The sequence below is a fragment of the Vulpes vulpes genome, chromosome 12, assembly GCF_048418805.1.
Source record: "Vulpes vulpes isolate BD-2025 chromosome 12, VulVul3, whole genome shotgun sequence".
Classification (NCBI taxonomy): domain Eukaryota; kingdom Metazoa; phylum Chordata; class Mammalia; order Carnivora; family Canidae; genus Vulpes; species Vulpes vulpes.
The window spans coordinates 147,364,723-147,387,417 of NC_132791.1; the positions used below are offsets into that span (position 1 = coordinate 147,364,723).

Here is a 22,695-nt window from a genome sequence, read left to right on the forward strand (position 1 = left end):
GTACCAACCTGGTCGCTTTGGTGAGGATATGCACTGTGTCTGGCCTATTCAGAAAAACGTTATGGTCCTTATTTGTGAATCAGCAGTTCATGGGTGCTTGGGATTCAGCTGGCCATAAATATGTCAGCAGACCTTCTCCCTGTATATCTCTATTGTTTGAGCCTTCCCCCGCCTAATTTCCCAGGGGATTCCATTGACCTTGAGTACTTTGATGGTTTGTAAGGCTCTCCTTCCTCTGAATTAACAGACTCCTTAATACTCTTGGCATTTATGGTAACAAGCTTCAGTGCAGTCATATCTTGGCTGCAAACACTTTCCTCTTCTGCGTGTGATCCCTTGCTCTTTCTCCTCTAATATAGCACTTCCTCCTTAGCATTTGAACTATTGGTTTAAAAAAAATGATGTATAAATTAGGAAGAGTATGAGCTTCACCTCTAGCACCTCCCTTGGATCCCTCCTGCTGTTCTCCCTCAGGGCTGTGTCTCTAAAGGCTGTGGGGAGTGTAGTCTGAGCAGAGGAATGCTTACAGCCAGACAGCAAGGACTGATGGACTGCAACTGGCACAGGAACAGTGGAACATGCCACAGGTGACTGCATCCAGCCAACTGGGTCAGGAAGCTCAGGGGTGGGGGTAGCCTCTGCAGCTGCTGCTTGGTGCTTACTGGGAGCTGGATCTTTCCTCCTCCCAAGAAAGACCAGGCTATCCCAGACCCTAACTTTGTGAAGTTACAACAGACAGTTCTTTTAGTTGTGCTAATCAACACTGCAAGGAGTCAAAAGTACACTAAGAGAGCAAGGAACTTGTCCACAGGAAGGAAAAAGCTTGTGATTACTATCCAAGAACATGGGTCTTGAGTGAACTAGACAAGGTAGCCTTGTCAAGGCCAGGGCTATTAGTTTTCTATAGAGAACAACTACAAAATATATAACCAATCGTCAAATGGTTAAAGCAAAAGGGTTTTTCCTGCTAAATTTTTCATTAAGTAAAACTTGATTTTCCTTAAGGGGAGCTGAAGTGGCTAAAATGTTATTAAATGTTCATACAGACATTTCTAAGGATGTAGTGACCACCCCCCACCCTTACCACACCCCCAGGCCTTTACTGTGATTCTCAATCTTTAGAATACAGGAGAGCTTGTTAAAACACAAATTGCTGGGTCCCACCCCCAGAGTTTGATTCAGTACTTCAAAGAGGAGGGGCCCGAGAATGTGCATTTCTGACAAGTTCCAAAGTCTGCTAGTCTGAGGACCACACTCTGTGAACCACCGGGATAGGCAGGTAATAGAGCTCCCTTTAATCAGTAGTTAGTAGTTTGTAGTAAGCATTATCTGAGGTGGTGCTGTAAATTTGCAGATGTTGGTGATTAGGAAAGTAAGAGTAAGGCCCAAATCACAGAGTTGAAGGGATTGGGGATGGTGGGAGGGGAAGACCTGGAGTCAGAAGGAAATAGGAGTGAAGGGCAGATCGAGGAATTCACATGAGAGGGAGAAACCTAACCTGACATCCATCTCACTGCCATGTGAAGTGACTGCTTTATTGAGTTTGATCGCTGAGGTGGTGACAAGAACTGTACCTAAAACAGATGGATAAGGCCCTGAAGGTTTTATTGTATTCCCTTCTGTATTAAATAGCAGAATGGACAAGTTCTTTGAACTTTCATAATGATACTCATTTTCCTTGACAGTGTGTATTAATTGCCAGATGGGGAACTCTTTCTTTTGGGCAAAGAAGGTCATAAAGATAAGCTGTGACAATTAAACGGCCACATTTCTTTTATTTTATCAGTATGGTTGGAATCTAAGTTGAACACGATAAGATGGACACAGCTTTTTCTTCTTCCGAGTTCTCAGACATGATTTTTGATGGCTAAGTTCACATGGAAACAAGGCAGAAAAGGACGCAACTTTGAAAAACCAAGTTTTACATTCCATTTGGTTGTAATTATTCATTATCTTGATTTTAGAAACTAAAATCTTGCCATATATAGTTGGATAGTATATGGTCATGGAATCATTGGGATTTTTCCCTTCTACCTGTGGTCACTGGCAAAAGAATGCCCAAGTCGTTAAAAGCCTACTGAAAAAAAATTCAATGAAATAGCAGTAAATAGGAATTATGATTTCTTTTTCTATGAAATGTCAAAAATTAGGAGAAATAATATTAAAATTCCCAAATACCTCCATGATAGCAATATTCAGGAAATAATATTATATGGTAAACATTTTTAATAAACAGCAGCATAAAGTAATCAGTGTTTAATATCATCTCTGGTGTGTGAAATACAAATGCACATATCCTCCATATAAAATAGCCTTTTTGTCATTACATCCATGCTTGTCTATTTGAAATGCCCGTAATAACAAATCAAACATTAGGTAATACAGTGATTAAATGCATGCAGTGAAAATAAGAAAAGATATGGGAGGGCAAGATAGCTGCATATTGCCATGATATATTTGAAGAAAATCTATATTGAGTTAAAAAGAAATGAACAAAGGAAACAAAGAAACAGACCAGATATAAAAATGCAGAGATATATTTTCACTTCTGTGATACAAACCATAAACATAGTTTTGTGCAAAAAAAAAAAAGAAAGAAAAGATCTGAAAATAAAGTCATCTTACAAAACATTGTCAACAAAGCGAAAGAAATTTTTCAGTTTGTGAAAAAAATACTATTTTAATACAAAAGGGACTGTGTTATGTAGTATCACAGTGCTATTATAAAACACATTATTACAAGTGGTTTTGAAATTTGGTTTGCTCACCTTAATGACCTTAGTAATTATAAAATGTTTAAAATAAATGTTATAGTTCTTTATAAAAAACTAACTTGAATTTATTTTTTAACCATAGTAATGTTTTTCCAGAGTACGTATTTTTACTGGCTCATGGAATGCTAATTTCCCTTTAAGGGACTCCTAGAAAAACTCAGATTCACTGAAATTGTGTTTACTTAAAATAATAAATATTCTTGGAAAACAATTGATTGTCGTATGATATACAAAATTGTGGTTTGAATCTTCATCATTAAACAGTTGCATAGCAACAAAAGGATACAAATATTCTCCTCTACCTAAAGTTAAGAAATGTAACTTTTGAATCAGCTTATTTATGTCACAAAAATATTTCTTAATTTATCTCCCAATAAAACCAGATATAGCCAATTCTTTAAGTTCACAGTACCGATAAGTCCATGTTTATTGTTTGAAGATTCAGTGTTTGGGAAAATTGCAACACATTTGGTAAACATATTTCCTTGATTTCTCATCCTAATTGCAATTTTTTTTTTTTTACAAAATTGAAAATCAATGTGCTTCTAATACTTTTGCATTCTCCTCATCAAATATCATTTCCAGGAATTATTTTATATCCCGGAAGTCTCTTTATAAGTTTCTTTAGCTGTAAAATAAGAAAAAAAAATGAGACCTTGAGACACTGTTCTTAGAATAAAGGAGTTATTTTCTAACAAGAGAAAATCAAACATAACATTCCTTTCTATATAGAACTTGAAACCCATAAGAATTCTAAACTTGGCAAAAGATGGCTAGCCAGTAAGTGGCATGAGATGCACATTTGATGCCTCCCTCCTAACTAAGGCCAAAAGGATTATGTTGCTTCTATTCACCACTTTAAAAATTCTGTTCATGGTAATCTTTGAAATGTGAACTCAGTGCCTGTTGTTTTTTTAAATACTGTAATATTTTGCAAAATAGAATTCATAGTCTTTGGATTCCAACTAATTGTAGGAATAAGCTGTCATAAGTTCTGGAGCCGGAATAAAATCTCTGAACATTTCCAGATCAGAAAAAAAGACGAGAGAAACTTGAACTCGGTATCGGTGTCATAGAGGTTCCTACTTCCCCAGAGTTCATTGATGGTGAGCACCCCTACACCTTGGACAGCTCACATGCGGGAGGCTGTAGGCACTAATGTGCTGGTCTGCAGCCACACCTCTTTTCTTCAATGGTATTGGTCCAGGGAAGCTCCTGTGAGGCTGTCCCCATGGGTGCTGATCTAGGCCAAGCGGCCAAATTCCTGACTGTGCTTCTTTTGGTTCCTCATTTCTAACGCAGCGGAGTGAGCTATCAACCAACAATCAATTCCAGCATCTGCATCTAGCCTTCTTATGGCCTGATGCCCTATATTTTTTCAAGCGCAAGTGTAAACACACTGTGGAAAAGGCCTTCCTGATCAGCAGAGGAAATTCACAAAGAGGCACACTTTGTGCCTTCCCAAAGAAGCCCCAATGTGTGGAAGGCTTCAGGGGATCTTACACTTCTCTTATGGCTCATTTCCATCTGGGATTTCAAATTTTGCCTAAAGTTTCCTCCTTGATTCTGAATATCATTTCCATACAAGTATGCATAGAGTCTAAATTGAACCAACATAATTCCTGAACATTTGTCCTGAAGATAAGACAGCAGGTAGACAAATGCTATGGTATATACATTTTGGGGAGAGACCAGTCATGGAGAACGAAGGCAAATACACAAAGCACCATTTGACTTTCCTTTTTGGTTTGATATTTAATCGCAAATTCTTTTCCTCTTCACTGGTTTGCAGTTTTTAGTACTTGAAACCAGATGTACCAATCCCAATGCCATGTCATGAGCCCCTGATGGAGTGTTAATCTCACAATGTTTTTTTGTTTTGTTTTGTTTTGTTTTTCTGGCTGGTGTCCGCCCTGCTTGGTAAGACACAGTTAAACTTCACAGAAGATACTTGTTGCAATGTCTGCTAAATGAGAACCTTACTTTAATAAAAACATTTGAATTTAAATCTTTTCTACGACTTTCTAGTTTTTCCTGTATACCAACCACATTTACAAAAGTCGTGCAATTTACAGTTCTGCGGAAATCATAGATTCAGTGTGTCCGTGAATATTGGAGTCTCCTAGCAAAGATGGTTGCTTTGAGTCTATTTTGTAGGGTTTTTGAGACTTGTTGCCAAAAACAGTGATGCCCATACCACCTGGATGATTTGGGATCGACATGTGCGGTAGTAAGGGGATATTCGCTTCTTGGTTGGATCCTGAAGAGGGCAAGCTGGTCACATGACCAGTGCTTGTGGACCCACTGGCACTGCTTGGGGACCGACTCTTGGGAGGCGGGCAATGCTGAATGACTCTGGGAGGACCTGTTGGCTGGTAGTGGGCAGCTGGAAACGCTGCATATCCGGGAGGTATTGGGTATCCATTGATGGGGATGAATCGCTGGTTCTGAGGTATCGGTGGGCCAATGAAACCAGCAATCTGGCCCTGTGGTGTAATACCCTGGCTCGGGAACATATAATTGGGATATCTGGGGTTACTGAGATTACTCACGGGGCTGGCACTAAGGGAGGTGGTCTGAGTGGTGGCATTTCCTCCGGAGGGGGTAGTAGAACTGGTGTGACTGGAGAGTCCCTCCCAGGAGCGGAGCCGGACGTGAATATCTTTAAATCGCGGTCTCCTGGAAGGAATCTCGTTCCAGCACTCCGTCATGAGGCTGTACATTCTGGGTGGGCAGTCTTCAGAGCATGGCAGCAGCTGTCGCTTCCTCACCATTTCGATCACTTCCTGGTTACTAAATCCGTAGTAGGGTTGCAGTCCAAAACTGAAAATCTCCCACAAGACAACCCCAAAGGACCAGATATCCGAATCAGATGAGAATTTGCCATACATGATGGCTTCCGGGGGCATCCAGCGAATGGGCAGCAAAGACTTACTCTGCACCCTGTAGTAATCAGCAGAGTATATTTCTCTGGAAAGCCCAAGGTCTGAGATCTTGACGTGAAGTTGCTCTCCAATTAAAATATTGCGAGCAGCAAGGTCCTTATGGACAAAGAAGTGACTAGACAGGTACTCCATGCCAGCTGCAATCTGAATTGCAATGTGCAGAAAATCTCCGTGATCTAGGCTGGATTTTACGGTCCCGTCTTCGTCACTGCTACAGCCTACGTCGGAATGTGGGGATCGCATGATAAGGAACTCGTGGAGATCCCCCTGATTCATATACTCAAAAAGCATACACACAGGTTGCTCCTGGCTGACCGCACCTAGAAGGCAGACAATATTGGGATGGTGGAGTTCGGCCATCAGGGAGGCTTCCTGTTGGAATTCTGTCCATTGCTGGGGATTGTTACAGTCTTTCAAGGTCTTTATGGCAACCAGCTGAGCATGGTCCATGCCTGGGAGATAGAGATGGCCCTTATAGATCTTTCCAAAGGCACATTCACCCAATTCTTCCATAAAACGGACAGCAGAGAGTGGCAGCTCTTTAGCCTTGCTCTGTATACAAAGAAAGAAAAAGTGTGGTTTCAAATATTTCTTAAGGCAAGACGTCTTGGCCTCTGCAAGAAGGGGTGGGGCATATAGGGAGAGGCTCTATAAATCAGACAGAATCAAATACTCTAGGTCTGTAGGTCGTTAAAATTGTCCGCCACAACTTGGAGGAGGTGCCACAGGCAACGTGCTCCCCCTTCCTTCCCAGCCCATTCACATCCCTTGCTCCACATCCCATAAGCTGTTTGCAGCTGGTGCCTTAGAGTCTTTGCTACCCAAAGTGTGGTCCTGAAACGGGCAACACCAGCATCACTCAAAGCTTATGGCAGAGGAAGGCTCTCGACCCTGCCTCACACCTGCTGGATCAGAATGTGGAATTAACCAGCCCCCTGGGTGATTTCAGCAACCCTTCCAGGCTGAGGGGTACTGCTGCAGATCTATGGCCTTGCTTCTCAGCCTGGCACACAGGGTGTGTGTGATTTGGTCTTACCCCTGCTACTTCTCTGTCCGTTAGCATCACTTTACTTAAATAGGTCTCCTCAGTGTCCACCCCTAAATATCTCAGCCATTCTTACCTAACAATTCTGTTCCCACAATGCTTTTTTATTCTTAGGATATTTATTGGTTGAAAAGGCAGAGAAACCGAAGTGAAGGGCTGTCCTCCTGAGGTGCTCACAGTAGGAAGGTTTGGAATGTGCACCCCAATGCTTATCAAATCTTGCTCCCTCTCAAGCTCTCCCTGCCCCCTGAGGTCTCCGCCTTCTCTGGAGTCCTGGTGCTCTAGTGTCTGCATGCCACCACATGCAAGAGGCCCTGAGAGGGCAGCTTACACTCATGGCCTTCCCAGTCAGACAATCTGAATTTGAATCCTGCCTCTTCCACTTACCAGCTGGGTGCCTCTCGCCACAGTATTTAACCACCTTATGCCTCAATTCCCTTGTCCTTAAAGTGGGATGATTACTTATCTTGTAGGGTTCTTTGTGAACTTTTAGTAAATTAACACTTGCAAAGTACTCAGCATGATGTCTGGTACATGGTTAAATGCTATTTAACTTTCAGTTGTTCCCTTGCTGTTACTGTTCTTTTAATGTATATTTTGTCGTCTCAGTCAGATTTCAATTTCTTGAAGGGGAGGCTTTGCCCTTCATACCAACTGATAACCCTACAGCCTCACAAGTTTATTAACAGATGTTAAGACAGACAGGAAAAAGCATCTAGCGCTCGATGAAAATAAGTATTAAAAATTATCACATTTGATCTTGGCAACAATTTTTGAAATTCACTACAAATTTAGCCTGACTTCTAGACAAATCTGTTAAGAAAAAAAATCACAAAAGCAATGCATTTGTTCTTAAACTAATTTAAAAAATAATCCCTGCACTTTGAATTTTTTTAGAAAAAGAATACTGCTCTGACTATTCCAACTAAAGCTGACCATGTTGCAAATGCATACAGATCTCAGAGCTCTGTACAGTCTAAAACAAGTTTAGAAAATTAAGTAAAATATTTCTCTAATCCAAACACTATTAATTTAAAATTCATGATGATTAGCTCTGTTCTGGGCTGATATTTTCCAGGGCAAGGTGCCCATTAACCTAATTATATAAGTATAAATAAACATGCAGCAAAATACTTAAAAGGACAAAATAAAATTGACAATTTTGAAACATCAGTTTTCCCATCCAAATATTTCCTATTTGAAATAGGTCTCATTCATTAAGGCAGATCTCAAGTGGTCTGTATTTGGAAATGTCTTACAGGAAAGTTACTTCTGCTGTAAGTAATGGTAACACATTGCTTTAAACATTCAGCAAATTAAAGCTTATTTATCCAGTTCTATTCATTATAGTATTACAGTAGCAAAAGAATAGAAACAACCTAAAATGGGGATGCCTGAGTGGCTCAGTTGGTTGACTGTCTGACTCTTGATTTCAGCTTAGGTCATGATTTTAGAGTTGTGAGACTGAGCCCCAAGTCAGACTCCGTGCTAGGTGCGTTGAGCCAGCTTAAGATTATCTCTTCCTTTCTCCTGCACCCCTCCGCCCTCTGCTGCTTGTACTTACTCTAAAAAAATAAAATAAAACAAAACTTCCTTAAAAAAAAAAAAGAAACAACCTAAAGGTCTCCTAGAGGAGACCTGTTACATTAAATAATAAATAGAGTATCTAGTGTAAGAATGAAGATGTTTTCTAAGTACCGATATGGAAAGATCTCCAAAATCCTACTACTAAGTCAAAAATAAAAAGCAAAAGAACAGTTAATGCTGCATGCTGCTTTTGTGTGAAAGGGGAGGTGGAAAAGAATGGATATATTCATAATTATTTGCATATGTATGAAGAAACTCTGAAAGGACATGCAGGAAACAGCGGTGGTTGGGGGGCAGGGGAGAACAGAGGTGGGAACCAGAAGGAAGGGGACAAAGCTGGGAGTGTTTTCACTTCATGCTTTTTAATACTTAAAAATTTTTTGAACCAAGAAAAAAGTAAAAAAGTAAATACATATGACCAATCTTTCTATCTGACTGTATATGGAAATTTCTTTTGCAGCTATAGGTCCCTCCACTATTTTTCCTTTTGCTTCCAGGAGCTGGATTCCTATGGGAGCTACATTGATCTTCTGGGAGAGCAGCATGCAGGTGATGGGAAAAGAAACCATTTGCACAAACCCTACTTTTTTCTCTTGTGGCACTCAGATGATTTTGCTTTTTCTTTTTTAAGATTTTTTTATTTATTCACGAGAGACACAGACTGAGAGAGAGAGAGGCAGAGACACAGGCAGGGGGAGAAGAAGGCTCCTCACAGGGTGCCCGATGCGGGACTTGATCCTGGATCCCGGGATCACGACCCAAGCGGAAGGCAGGCACCCAGCCACTGAGCCACCCAGGCATCCCAGATGATTTTGCTTTCGTGGGAAGACTAACCCCAGGTGAATTTCTCCCACATGATGTTCAGACTGGGATTTCTTTTTTTTTTTTTTTTTTTCAGACTGGGATTTCTATCACAATTTTCCCTAATGATTTAAATGAATCTGATTTAAATGAAGGTCCCTTGAATGGCATCATAGGGATTACTTACTGCTCCACCTAAACAGGATCTGGAAGCTTTGGTGAGAAAGAGGGGTATGTGACTGAGTACTAGAATTTTACAGGAATTACTAATTACACTCAAAGAATATTAGATGAATGTGATTAGGAATTAGGACGACTCATTTTTTCTGCCCCTGCTGAAATGCATTGGCAGTGCAGCATATTCAAACTCTGTGATCTCTGGAGTCATAACAATCTGAATTTGCATCCTGGACCTGTTGCTTTCTATTAATATTAGTTAATACATAACGTTTACTATATGCTAGATACTGATCTAAGCACTTAACAAATATTAACTCATTTAAGACAACATCCTGTAACGTAGGTCCTGTATCTTAGCTGTTTGACTTTGGGTGAGCTTAACTTTTTTCTAAACCTCTATTTCCATATCCATTAAATAATATAATATGCAGCATCCATAGTTAAACTAGGGATTAAATGCAACAATGTATAAAAGTAATTTCTACCTAGTAAGTGATCTTTAAATCAATCTTATTATCCTTATTATGAAAGTAATCCAGGAAGTGGAGTAAATGCAAATGGTTTAGATCCATTTACAGTCTTAAGTAGTTCTGGACAGTTTTCTATGATTCCCTTTATATATTTTTAAAAATGGGGCAGCCCGGGTGGCTCAGTGGTTTAGTGCCACCTTCAGCCCAGGGCCTGATCCTGGAGACCCGGGATCGAGTCCCATGTTGGGCTCCCTGCATGGAGCCTGCTTCTCCCTCTGCCTGTGTCTCTGCCTCTCTCATTCTCTCTCTCTGTCTCTTTCTCTGTTTCTCATGAATAAATAAATAAAATCTTTTAAAAAAATGCATCTAACTTCCTCCTAGTAATTTTTCCCTGTTCTCCTATAGTTATCGGTTTAAAACAAAAATCTTAAAGTCTTAAAAATCTTCAATCTCAAAACAGAGACTGTGTTATGGCAGCCTGAAGGTTGGTACATTGGTACACTCTCTAGGTGGCCAGCTCCTCTAGGATTCTGGGAGATGAAGATGGGTGGTGGGAGGAAGAACCCATGTCAAGAGTACATGGTGGCAGATGGGACAAGAAAGCAAGCTAGCCAAACTTCTGGGGACTGGAAGAGAAGAGGGGTGGACAGGACCTTGGCACCGTCCTGACACAGGGCCCCTTGGGCTTCATGGCTAAGAAGACTGGCTGCATTCCCCTTCACTGAGGTAAGCAAATTAGTTCTTTTCTATTTGCTCTTGGAAAAAGAACTCTTACCATTTTATGGATGGAGAAAGAGGATTGAAAAGTATCAAGAAGTTTTAGAAGAGCCAAAAAGAGTGCACTTGCACTGCAAGGCCTTCTGCTTTGAGCCACACCATTCTGTCTGAAACCAGAGAAGCTTGCTGGCCAGCAATCTGAACTTGACATACAATGTCTCTGGAGGCTCAGCTTCGAGCCTGACACCTTACAGGGCTGTGAGGTCAGCCTGCAGTGTGTGGCCACTCCGCGGAATTACAATGGTTCTTCTTCCCTGTTCAGACATGTGAGAGGCCATCTTGACCCAAGTGTGTCTTGTCAGATCCCACCTGTACCCGGTGGGTCATAGAGCACAGAGTCCCAGCGCTTCTCTAGCCAATAGAAGGAAGGAACTGTTCGCCACAGCTAGTCATAACCGTACTTGGGGATTTGCTTTGGAAAGAGGCATGGAAGGCAACAAAAATGGCAGATTTCACAAAACCTCTCCTTGGAACACCTGTACGGCAGCCGGCATAGAAGTACCCAGAAAAACTGCTCAGAGCTTGGTTTCAGGGGAACAATTTACACAGTGATTTGCATTTTTAAAATGCTCAAGTTACTTGGTACAAATGTGTCTTAACTATAGACTCATTTTCGAATTTTACATAAATCCTGAACTAGTTAAAAAATCATAAAAACCCTTAAAGCAGCAGTCAGTAGACTGTACAGTGACGGCAGGAAATGAGCTGTATTGTTGAGGAACAGATGGTTTACATTATACAAACCCTTTAGGCTAAACTTGTTTAGGTCTGGCATATTGTAAATTATATTTTAGTAATGAAAGTGAAATGACCTCTGCTTGACCTCAAGTGGGGTTTGTCTGTTTGAACCAATGTAGTGGAAAACTATGAAAGAAAATGAAGTCATAAAGTTTTGGCAGTTCAATTTTGGCTCATTTCAAGTTAAGGGGTTATAAATCTGTTTAGTTTTTGTTTGACAAGTATTTGTCATACAGGGATGTACAAAATGTAAAGAAGTGTAAAATACACATGAGGCGCGGTGCCAAAGTAAACCAAGTACAAAGGAAAAATGGAATGAATTGGGTCCTGGGCTCCTATCTCTTTATCACTCCCTCCATTAGTTGAATGACAAGATGGGCTCGGTTTATTATATGCTGTAAGGCAATTAAGTACCTTAAAACCGAAACAGGCTTTCAGTTTAAATGTTAACATTTTTACCCCTCAAAGTAAACACACATCTGCCTCAGTGACGTTTTAAAAACGATACAATTCTGGGGGGAGAAAAATCAAAGTTGATGTAGAAGTTGGTACATGATTCTAAAATCCAAATCTGCTTCTTCCCTTAGAAAATTTTCAAGAGCGACTCAATTAGAGCTTAAATGAGCTCTTCACAGAAGGAAAATGAAGGGAGAACATTTTAGATGACAGTCACTTAGCCATGGTTCCGATGTGACTATTGCAGTCCTGTCTAAACCGCTGATGGAGGCCAGGCTGATGTTGGTGACTTCCTTCTCCTGGGTGACAAATACTAAATAGGATGTGGGATCCTTTTAGAAATATTACCTTTAGATATATGCAAGCAATGAATCATGAGTAGAGTTTTAAAAAGTTATCATTATGTAGGTGGCAGATGGATAAGAGGACAGACTCAACGACTTTATCTCCTTCCACCTTTGGGAAGTTACACCTTAGGTGATAATACATTTGAAATGATTCCTCTGGGTGACACAGCTTATGACTGACCTGCCATTTCCTGCTCACTTTATAGAAGTGATTACTGTAGGAGATGAGGTGAGGATTTCGTGATGGCTTGCATTTGTGTGTAGCACGGATCCATGGATTTGTGACTTTTTGCTTCTAACCTCAATAGGGTATGAATGCTCTACTTTGGGGCCCAACTTGAAGTTGGACACAGATAAAAATCTGATTGACATGAAGTGGAGGGGAACAGAGCCCAGGGCAGTTCTCCAGGACAGGAGGGTGACTCCAGCAGCAGATGTTGGGAAAGAACTGAACTCTCTTTATACAACTGACTCAAACCATCCCCTGTAGTACCTTCAGCCCCTATACTGGTTCCTTTCCCGTGCCCTAATGCTTCAAGACTACTGCCCTTTTACAAATCTCATTTGCTATACATTTGTTAATTCTAGCTGGACCCAAGTGTCTTCGGGAGAAGAGCATGTTCCATACGGTGGCATTTGTCATTATGTAGGTGGCAGATGGATAAGGAGCCTCATTAAAATTAAGAGCAGGATTTGGGGTAATAGGACATTACCAGGTTCTTTTTCTCTTTGGAAGCACAGTTCTCCTTGAGATCCAAAGATCTGTTGGGAACTTGCTCTCTGATTCTCAAGTACGAACCAGCATAGTCTAATTCAGAGCATGCATGGGAACTCCCCCACCCCCCCCCCCGGAAGGCTTGTTAAAACACAGATTGCTGGGACCCAATCCCAGAGTTTTTGATTCTGTAGGTCTGAGATCCTGCATTTCTGACAAGTCCAGATTATGAGGATGTTCCTGAACTGCAGGCTTCACTGTCAGAACCACAGAAATAAATGAATATGGCTTTCTGGATCAGACAATTACTAGGGGTCCAGATCTCTGCTCCTGGCATGATGAATGATTACAATGTGTCTGAAGAATCTGGCTGAGAAATTTTGACTTCTAGGAGCCAGAGAAAATAACACTTTGCTTCAAAAGATGCTTTGGAAATGCCAGTTAAAATAAACACAAGAACCATTGGCTGGTGTCTACTGTGTTTATATTCTGCTACTCTTAGTGAAATTCAAGGTTTTGAAATTAAATTACTCTATATGCTGGGCAAGGTCATCAGTTTATTCTACTTTTGTAGGCAGCCAATGGTGTGGGATCTTTTTAAATACCCAGTTGTATCCATCAGTTGACTACATACTTTGGTATGATACTACATACCAAGGAGCATTCAAGCAGAATAGTGTACGAGGACCCATGCAAGAAGCATTAAGAGTGAAAACACAGCTCCTACCCTAGATATCGGTACTCTGAGTTTAATAATAGTGACCATGGGGGCAGCCCCAGTGGCTCAGTGGTTTAGCACCGCATTCAGCCCAAGGCCTGATGCTGAAGACCTGGGATCGAGTCCTGCATCGGGCTCCCTGCGTGGAGCCTGCTTCTCCCTTTGCCTGTGTCTGTCTCTGTCTCTCTCTCTCTCTGTGTCTGTCATGAATAAATAAAATCTTTAAAAAAAATAATGATCATATATTGAATCCTTGCCCTGTGCTAGACACTGAGACCATAAAAATGCCTAAAATTTGTTTTTGGAGTGCTGATATGTTAAGCTGTAAGTAACCCCATGAAATTGGTTGCTGTGACTACTATCCCTATCTTACAGATGGAATCCTTGAGAAACAGAGTGGTTAAGTGATCCCACAGCTGGTAAGTCATTATGTCAGACTATGAAGGCTGTTTTCTTAGTGACTAGTCCACAAGTCCTTAGGTGCTTACTGCGTTAACTCATTTAACTTTTATCCCAATCCTCAGAGAGTCATACTACCGTGTCCCCATTTTATGGATCAGGAAATTAAGACATTCAAAGGTTAAGTGGCTTGCCGAAAGAAGCCTACCGATTAAGAGGTGATGCCAAGATGCAAATCCAATATGATTGACTCCAAAGCTGGAGCATTTTTCTGGGAATAATTGGCACCTTTCATTTCGACTCTCAAAGGGATCCATAATTTTAAAAGCATAAAGCCCACTGGTATAAAAGTGGAATGTCAGGATGCCTGGGTGACTCAGTGGTTGAGAATCTGCCTTTGGGTTAGGGCATGATCCTGGGTCCGGGGATCAAGTACCACATTGGGCTCCCTGTGAGAAGCCTGCTTCTCTGTGTCTGTCATGAATAAATAAAATCTTAAAAAAAAAAAAAAAGGTGGAATGTCAAGGTATAATTGCTCTCTGGTCTCTGATCTAGACCTTACTCTGTGATTTTCTATTGTATTCATTAGTTGACTGGGACAAATGAACAGAACCTTTCCACATCAGCCTTTGCCTCCGTGGGGCACAAGAGTCCTGGAGATTATATAGAGATAGCTGAGTATCTGGAATTAGCTATTGATAGGAATCTGCTTGACTCCAAAGCCTATTTTCCTTTCTTGTGCATTTTACTGGTTCTGAGGTAAACAGTGTTCAAATTGTGAACCAATTAGCTCTACTTCTAAACGGAAATGATTATGTTTTAAAAACTTAAAGCCAGAGCCATCTCATTTTGGGAGGTTGTGGACATTTTCAAAGACTATAGCTGAACTAAGTGCCTTCCAGCTTATGCCATCAAATTTAGGAGGGAGTTTCAACCAACAGACTGCCACACTTGTCCAGAGTTCAGCTGCACTTCTCTGGAAGTGATTTATTTTCAGAAGTGGTTCTTTTCTCTGTAACGTAACTTTCTGATGGTTAGTTTGAATGTTTGGTGGTCATCAGGGTTGATTCTGTGGTGGTTACTTGACAATGTCAATGGAAGAGGTTCTGTCCTGCCTGGAAACAGGCAGAACAGAAGCCAATATTTTTAATGTCCACTTGAGCCACCAAGTACTCATAACTTGAGCTCATGTGTTTGGTCAGTCTGAAAATTAAAGCAGTAGAGTGCCATGGGGAAGCAATGTGGAAGCACTTGGGCTCTGGACCTGGGCAGGCCCAAGTTCAAGTTTTCTTACTCTCAAATCAGGCTCAAATTAGCACCTACTTCATAAGGTCGTAAGAGAGACCCCATTAAGATAATGCATGTGATATACTTTAGCTTACTTGTAATATCACTTATAATCTACCCATTTCTTTTTTTTAAAAAAAGATTTTATTTATTTATTCATGAGAGATACACACAGAGAGAGGCAGAGACCCAGGCAGAGGGAGAAGCAGGGAGCCCGACGTGGGACTTGATCCCGGGACTCCAGGATCATGCCCTGGGCTGAAGGTGGCGCTAAACCGCTGAGCCACCAGGCTACCCTAATCTATCCACTTCTAATGCTCATTCTCCCTGGAAGTTAAGTTTCTACAGACATACATTGGAGCTGAGGCTCTGTGCTAGACAGCCTCCCAGCCGGAACTCTGGAGCTAGACCCTCTCCACCCTCAAGGATTTTACTTAGGGTGTCAACAGGGTGTGGGGCAGAGGGATTTACGTGAACTGAATGGATTACCAGAGCCGTCCAAAGAGCTACCTTCAGTATCTACTGAGCTTCTGTTGCTTTTGTCCTCACCCTAGTTAATGTGGCCTGCTGGATCCTATGGTTTCCTCACAACCTACATTATCCTGTGCACAGCTTTTGGTAGTTGAAATATTTGGTAGTTAAAATATTTGTGGTTGCTCATATCATAATTGTAACAAGAATAATAGTAACTTCAAGCTATTGAGTACCAGTGAAGTACCAGACATGCTATCTCAAAGTGATGAAAAGATTGGATGTGAGGGTGATCCATCCCTTCACTGATCGCCAGGGTTGATTTGGCTGATCTGGCTGCTGGTGGGGGTGTCCCCTTGTCCCCCCAGGGATCCATGCATATCTGTTCTGAAGCTGTGCACTTGGTCAAAGAGGATGACCTTCCCAGATAGAGGAGGACCATTCTTTGGTCAAGGGTATAGAAGTAGCTGTGCTCCCCTGCTAGAACTTCTAAATAAGAAAAAAAACAAAACAAAACAAAACAAAAAACGGATGCCTGGGTGGCTCAGTGATTGAGCACCTGCCTTCAGCTCAGGGCATGATCCCGGAGACCAGGGATCGAGTCCCATGTCAGGCTCCCTGCATGGAGCTTGCTTCTCCCTCTGCCTGTGTCTCTGCCTCTCTCTCCCTGTCTCTCATGAATAAATAAATAAAATCTTAAAAAAAAAAAATCTCCAAGCACTATTCGTATACTTGTTTTACAGGGGAGAAAACAAAGGTTCAGAGAATTTGCTTAAGGCCTTATGGCAGGTAATCAACAGAGCTGAGATTTGTAATCATCTCTCTTTACTTTCAGTCCTCGCCCTTTGGAGTCTATCGAAGTACCTCCGAGAAATAGACTATGAAAAAATGTGGCTAGAAAGGTAAGTTAGGCCCAGAGAGTATGGATCCTTTGGTGCTGGAAGAAAGAATTTCCTAACTTGAGACTGGCCCTTCCAGATTGGGGAATGTATATCAAATGGGAGCAAAAGTAATGCCAGAGGATAAAATTAGCGAGAGAGAGAGAGAGAGAGAGAGAGAGAGAGAGAGAGAGAGAAAAGAAGAAGAAGAAGAAGAAGAAGAAGAAGAAGAAGAAGAAGAAGAAGAAGGAGAAGGAGAAGGAGAAAGAAGAAGAAGAAGAAGAAGAAGAAGAAGAAGAAGAAGAAGAAGAAGAAGAAGAGGGAGAAAGGAAAAGAGGAACGGAAGGAACTAGTGAAGGGCGCCTGAGTGGCTCAGTGGTTGAGCATCTGCCTTCGGCTCAGGTCGTGATCCTGGAGTCCTGGGATCCAGTCCCACTCGGGCTCCCCGCATGGAGCCTGCTTCTCCCTCTGCCTGTGTCTCTGCCTCTCTCTCTCTCTGTGTCTCTCATGAATAAATAAATAAAGTCTCTTTAAAAAAAATGAAGGAACTAGTGAAAGAAACAGAGGAGATAGGAGGAAAGCCAAGAGGAAAAAGTATGGTGGTTCAGAATATCCAAGACTCCAGGGAAATTAAAGAGGATAAAGACTTGGAAAAGGCCATTGGATAGAATTACATCACTGGTGATTCCCTAGAGGGCCCTGTCAATAGAATGATGAGCTCAGAAGTCTGGGGAGACAAAGGCTTTAAGGACTGAGTGGAAAAGCTATTGAGGACATTTAGCACCAAGTGTGGTGATGCGGGGGAAGGCCAGGGCTTCAAAGGGGGGTAGCCAGACCACAGCAGGGCTTTGTGGATGGAAGTATGTTGTGGCACAAGGGACAGACCCAGAGAATATGACCAAGTGTCAGTACATTTAGCAACTACTTTGGCTGGAAAGGGAAAAGAGAGAGGAATTGCCTGGAAGTGAAGAAACAGAGAAGTTGGCAAGAGATGAGGGTAAATTGAGAAGTAAAATAGAGTTACCAGCTTCAGAAAGTGAGGCAAATCCTGCTTTCCCCCCAATGTTCTTTCTACCAGCCAGGAGTTGCAGGAGTCTGACCCACGGGCCTGTTCAGGCTTTGGCTGTGGCCCTTCCCGAACCCCACCCACTGTTCTTTGTTCTCCATTCTCAAACGCCTTCTCCTCTTAGCTTCTCTGTGTCCCGGGGTCTCACAGAGCAGAGTCCCATAAGGAAAGATAGAAGCCCACACCCCCACTGCTGTGCTTTGCTGGGAGGCTGTCCCACCTTGCTCCCTCCCCAGGGAGACTGCTCCTCAGCCTTTGCTCCTTACAGACACTGCCCTGTTTTTCAGACACAGGACAACCGGGGAATGGTTTGGCTTGAAATCTTCTGCCGAACCAAATAAAAGAAAAACAAATGCACAGTACATTATACATGGGGCAGGGGGGCTGGAGCCAGAGAAGTATCTCTGGTCCACTGACTTCCTTTCCCCATAGATTAGTGGGAAACTCATTGAAGTCTAACTGACTAAGTCTAACTCCCAACTGCTTCATCCACCTCTCTGGGGACTCAAGCCAGGTCTGTCAACCAGTCTGTCTGTGACTGCTATTGCCTCCTCTGAAGGGTATGGGTTTCTAATCTCCCTGAAGAGCCTCTTCTTCATCTGAACACTTGGTGGGGGTGGGGGGTGACTTTAGCAGCTCAGCAAGTGGAGAGAGATAGAAACAGTCTAAAGCCTGAAGGGCATATTCATCTGGATCCATAAAAATCCTGGAGTCTCTGACTTTTGAATTGACCAAGATAAAGTAAGAATAAGGCTCGGGCACACCAGCTTCCATGCTTCATATTCTTCTACATCCCAGCTTTCAAATATTCTTTTGATTCTATGCGGGTAGGGTGTTTGTTCTCAGGACTTTTTTTCCTCTTTCTTTCTTATGTGTGTTCCTTCCTTCTCAATTTTATAGGTACATGTAATACTTATGTGTCAGTGACCTTTCAAAGCACTTTTAGAGATTGACTGTTTACAATTAGGAATTTTCTTTAAGGTCTTCGAAGTCCTTTGTGCTTTTTCCAGGAAGGGCACTCAGTAAGAACCAAAACAAACAACAGAATAACTCAAATTTGATTGGAGCCAAATCTCTGAAGAGAGTAAGAGAAAAAGAGCGAGCATGTATTTTTGTTGTTTCTTTCCCCCTCCTCAACCCTGTCAAATACACTTGAGCCATTCCTCCTTACGGGGTGGCTCAGAATGACTTGAGAGCTGTGTAAGGCTAAATGTTCTTGTGTTGGAGAACTCTTGGCACTGGGAGACTTTGTAAGGGACATTGGAAATGATGAGAACAATCCTTACTTCACCAAGTCTTTGGGAAAATTTGTCCCAGTCTATTTTACATTTGTTTCTATGACCATGGAGGATAGAGGACTATTATTGCTCTGGCCAAATCTCACATGCCTTTGGCAGGACCAGAGCTATATCATTTAGACGTGTAAGTGTTACACAAGCCTCTTAAGGATTTATCACAAGCCAGGGTGATGCCTGTGGTTAGTGTTCAGCCCAAAGTGACCAAATGGAATCATATTCAGTTGTTTGCCTGACCCCCTCCCACTCTTCTTCCCCAGCATGATTGGTTCTGTGGAAAAGTTATGGGGTCAGGCAAGTACAAGGATTTTATTTAGTTGTGAAAAATCCTATGTTCATGTTTCATCTCTTCCAATCTCTAGCTCTTTAATTTGGGGCAAATTACTTAATTTGTATGAGTCTCAGTTACCTTGGTTGTATGGTAGTGATTAACACCTATATTATAGAACAGCTGTGAGGATTAAATGAGATGATGAATATAAAAGCTCCTGGTATAGTTCTTGACAATTTGTATCCATCGACATAGCTTTCTCCATTTATGCCACAAAACTCTCTGAGATCTTAATTTGGAAGACTGCATAAATCCAAACCATCATGCCTACTGGACATTGTGCTTCACAAAACAAACCTCTGCTAATAATGAAATTGAGTTGCAGATTGAGGCTGACTTACAAAATTGACAATTTTCCCAAATAGAAAGAACTCTTCCCATGGTTCTCCTGCTGTGCAGGAGCCACAGCAACAAGGAGTCCACCTCTCTAGGATGCTAGTAGCTGCACGGTGACTGCTGTAACCAAGCTGATCTGGGTCTCTCTCTGTCCAGAGTTCTGGTGTTTCTAAGGTTTCTCAACATTTAATAACAGAAAAGATGGGGAAAGAGTCTCATGGAAAAAGACTATTGCACTGGAACTTTGAAAAATGGGAAATGTAAAAAAGGTCAACTGGGTGTTACTTCAAGAATGTGCAATATTAATGCCTCTGTTTTCTTCTACTACCTTGTAAGGATTGAATGTAATACTATATAACATGCCATAATGTACGTAAGCTGGCTAGCTGGCAGCTAAAATGTCAAAACCAATTAAACCTCCACCTTTACCTGTCCCCCAAGCCGCTTAGTGAACACAGTGGTCTTCAGGGTCTGTGGGGTTTTTTTAATGGTAAAAATTCACACTTAAGAAAACAGTGGTTTCACTTGGGATAGAATACTTACAAGTGAATTTTCAACATTTAAGAAATCCAAAAACCAAAAAAAAAAAAAAAAAAGAAATCCAAAAACCTTACTAACAGATATGACTACAACAGAAAAATATTTTAAGACTTAAAAAAAAAATCCAACTGCAAAGCAGACTAAAATCAAATGAGGGCTAGGAGTCAGTCCCAACATGCAACTCTACTTATTAGTTAAAATAATTAGTTAATTTGAGTGTGAAGACAGTTTTCCCTAAAATTTTATTAAAAAGAGACATCTTCTCTTTATTGAAGGTCAAATGAATAATATGGTCATTCACCCACAGAGAAGATAAATATTTGCAGAATGAGTGAATGAATGTCCTATGGAGTTGGAATAAGAAGAGACAGGCTTTTTGGATGTCCTCTAAATTATTTAAATGAACTCTCTTTGCCAAGAGGTTCTGGCTTTCTGGAGAGAAAGCCTCTATTGTATTTCAGCTTCAAGAAGCGGAGTATGTGTTCTGTTTAAGGTAAGGGCCGGTGACCCTGGGTTCCTTGCCAAGACCCAGAGCAACCCATATGTTGAAAGATGAGGAGGGAAAACTAAAAGGAAGTGGCTTGATTTAGTAGAGAAATGAGAAGGCTAAGGTAGGCTATCATAAACCAGCATTTGAAGATCACAGGAAGGACAATACTTTTCTTTATGCTTAAACCAAAGAGAAATGGATTGAGGTTGGACATTTAACCTAACTTAGTTCCTAGGTTAGGATTTAGGTTATGTTGTTGTGGCAAAAAAACACATCACATAAAACTTACCATTCTTAAGGGTATAATCTATGCGTGCTGTTGTGCAATAAAAAGGATTTTTTGACAGTGAAGTTGGTAAACCGTGTTTTTTTTTTCTCTGTTCATCTCTTTCAGTGTGATTAGAAGAACGTGGTATTTCCTTCTTTTGAAAATTTTTTTTTCTTTTGAAATTTTGAAAAATAGCTCACACTCTGAGTCCTTAGGAGAGATGATGTCTTAAGGATTCTTTCTAGCCCAGACTCGATGGTGAGGCAGTGATGTGGCTGGTCCAACAACACTGGTATGGACACACTGATGAAAGAATGTTCCAGCTGCCTTGGATAAAGTTAGAGGTACACAGTCAAGGCAGACGTGAATGCTAGAGCTTGTAAACTCTGATTCTAGATCAATTGATTTCTAAGTTGGGGAGGATGATACGTTCTGCTTTAACCTGAAGCCTACAGAATCTCTGCAGCTCTGTACTGCTAATTTTACCTTGGGTTTATATGCATTCAGCATTGACATCTCCACATTTTGACCTCTGACATGTTTCGGCTGCCTCTGGACAGGTGGTGACGAGGACTTCTGGTTATTGCGGCATACACAAATGAAGAAGAAGAGCAAAGCAATGGCCAGAGGAATAGCAACACTGGGCACGAGTATGTACAAGATTTCCATTTTATTCTTCTCCTTGGAATCCTTCGAATCTGGGTATAGAAATAAAAGAGGGCAAAAGTCATACTAGTTCAAATAACATGTATAATATTACACTGCATAGTTTAAAATGACCTCCTATTCTCCTATACACACAAATTCACTGGAGAAAAAAAGGAAGCATTGCTTATTACAATTTGTTTCTATCAAACCTTCAACATAATTTATTGAAGTTTAAAAGTTTAAAGTTCAAATGTTTAAAAATTGCAGAGGGACACTATGAAGCCTTTGCATGTGTGTGGGTCCCTGTCTGATGCTGCCTCTCTTTAGCAGCAGACCTGCATTTCTCTGACACCTTAAACGTTAAAAAAGTCATGTGAATGGACCATAGATACCCAAGAGCATTCACGTGGACCACAGGGCTCTTCTTTCATTGGCTGCTAGCCTGGATCGACCACCACAGCATGGTGTTCCAGAACTCATGCCCTTGTCTTGCTGGTTTGGACTTACAGGGCCAGTCCCACATCTTCCAGAATCAATGTCACTCAAGAATCAATGTCACTCAAGAATCCCAGGGTCCACAAAGCCACTGGCCTGACAATATGGGGACCTGACCCAGTCTCTGATGAGTTGTGTGACCTTGAACAAATCATTCACCTCTCGGGGCCTCACTTCTTCTTGTCTGCAAAAGTGAAGTATCTATTTTGGATAGTGTCTACAATTCCCTCCAGCACAGCATCACTGAATAACTTGACACTTTTTGAAACCCCAGAATTCTTCTTAATTGATTTCATATGAACACAGTAACAATGAGTGCTAACACTCTGAAGTATATTTTTGAAATCTTATATATCTACTGTACCATTGCTTGGAAAAGAATATAATATGAATAGGAGGACATGAGGCATACTTTCTAAAAACTGATTTGAGTCTGACCTTTAAATACTTTGGGCATGTGATAATAAATTATTTGACTGACAAAACAAACACAAGAATTATCGGCAGTAATCAGAAAGGTTACATAATACATGCCCTGATCACCTATAACCTCATCAACCATCTTGCCTTAAGAAAATCCAAAGTGTGAAAATTCAGATCCACCCAAAATTTGGAGATGATTATTTACTTAACTTAGA

General features: G+C 41.3%; 1 protein-coding gene across 1 annotated transcript in view; it reads right to left on the bottom strand.

Moving 5' to 3' along the window:
• Nucleotides 1-1,755: 1,755 nt before the first annotated feature.
• Nucleotides 1,756-22,695, bottom strand: part of ROR1 (receptor tyrosine kinase like orphan receptor 1) — a 400,859-nt gene continuing 379,919 nt past the window's right edge. The window contains exons 8-9 of the mRNA XM_072730721.1: nt 21,401-21,612; nt 1,756-6,271 (exon numbers count right to left, since the gene is read on the bottom strand). Of these exons, the coding sequence (XP_072586822.1) occupies nt 4,844-6,271; nt 21,401-21,612 (1,640 nt within the window). The 3' untranslated portion in view covers nt 1,756-4,843. The remainder of the gene's footprint in view (nt 6,272-21,400; nt 21,613-22,695) is intronic.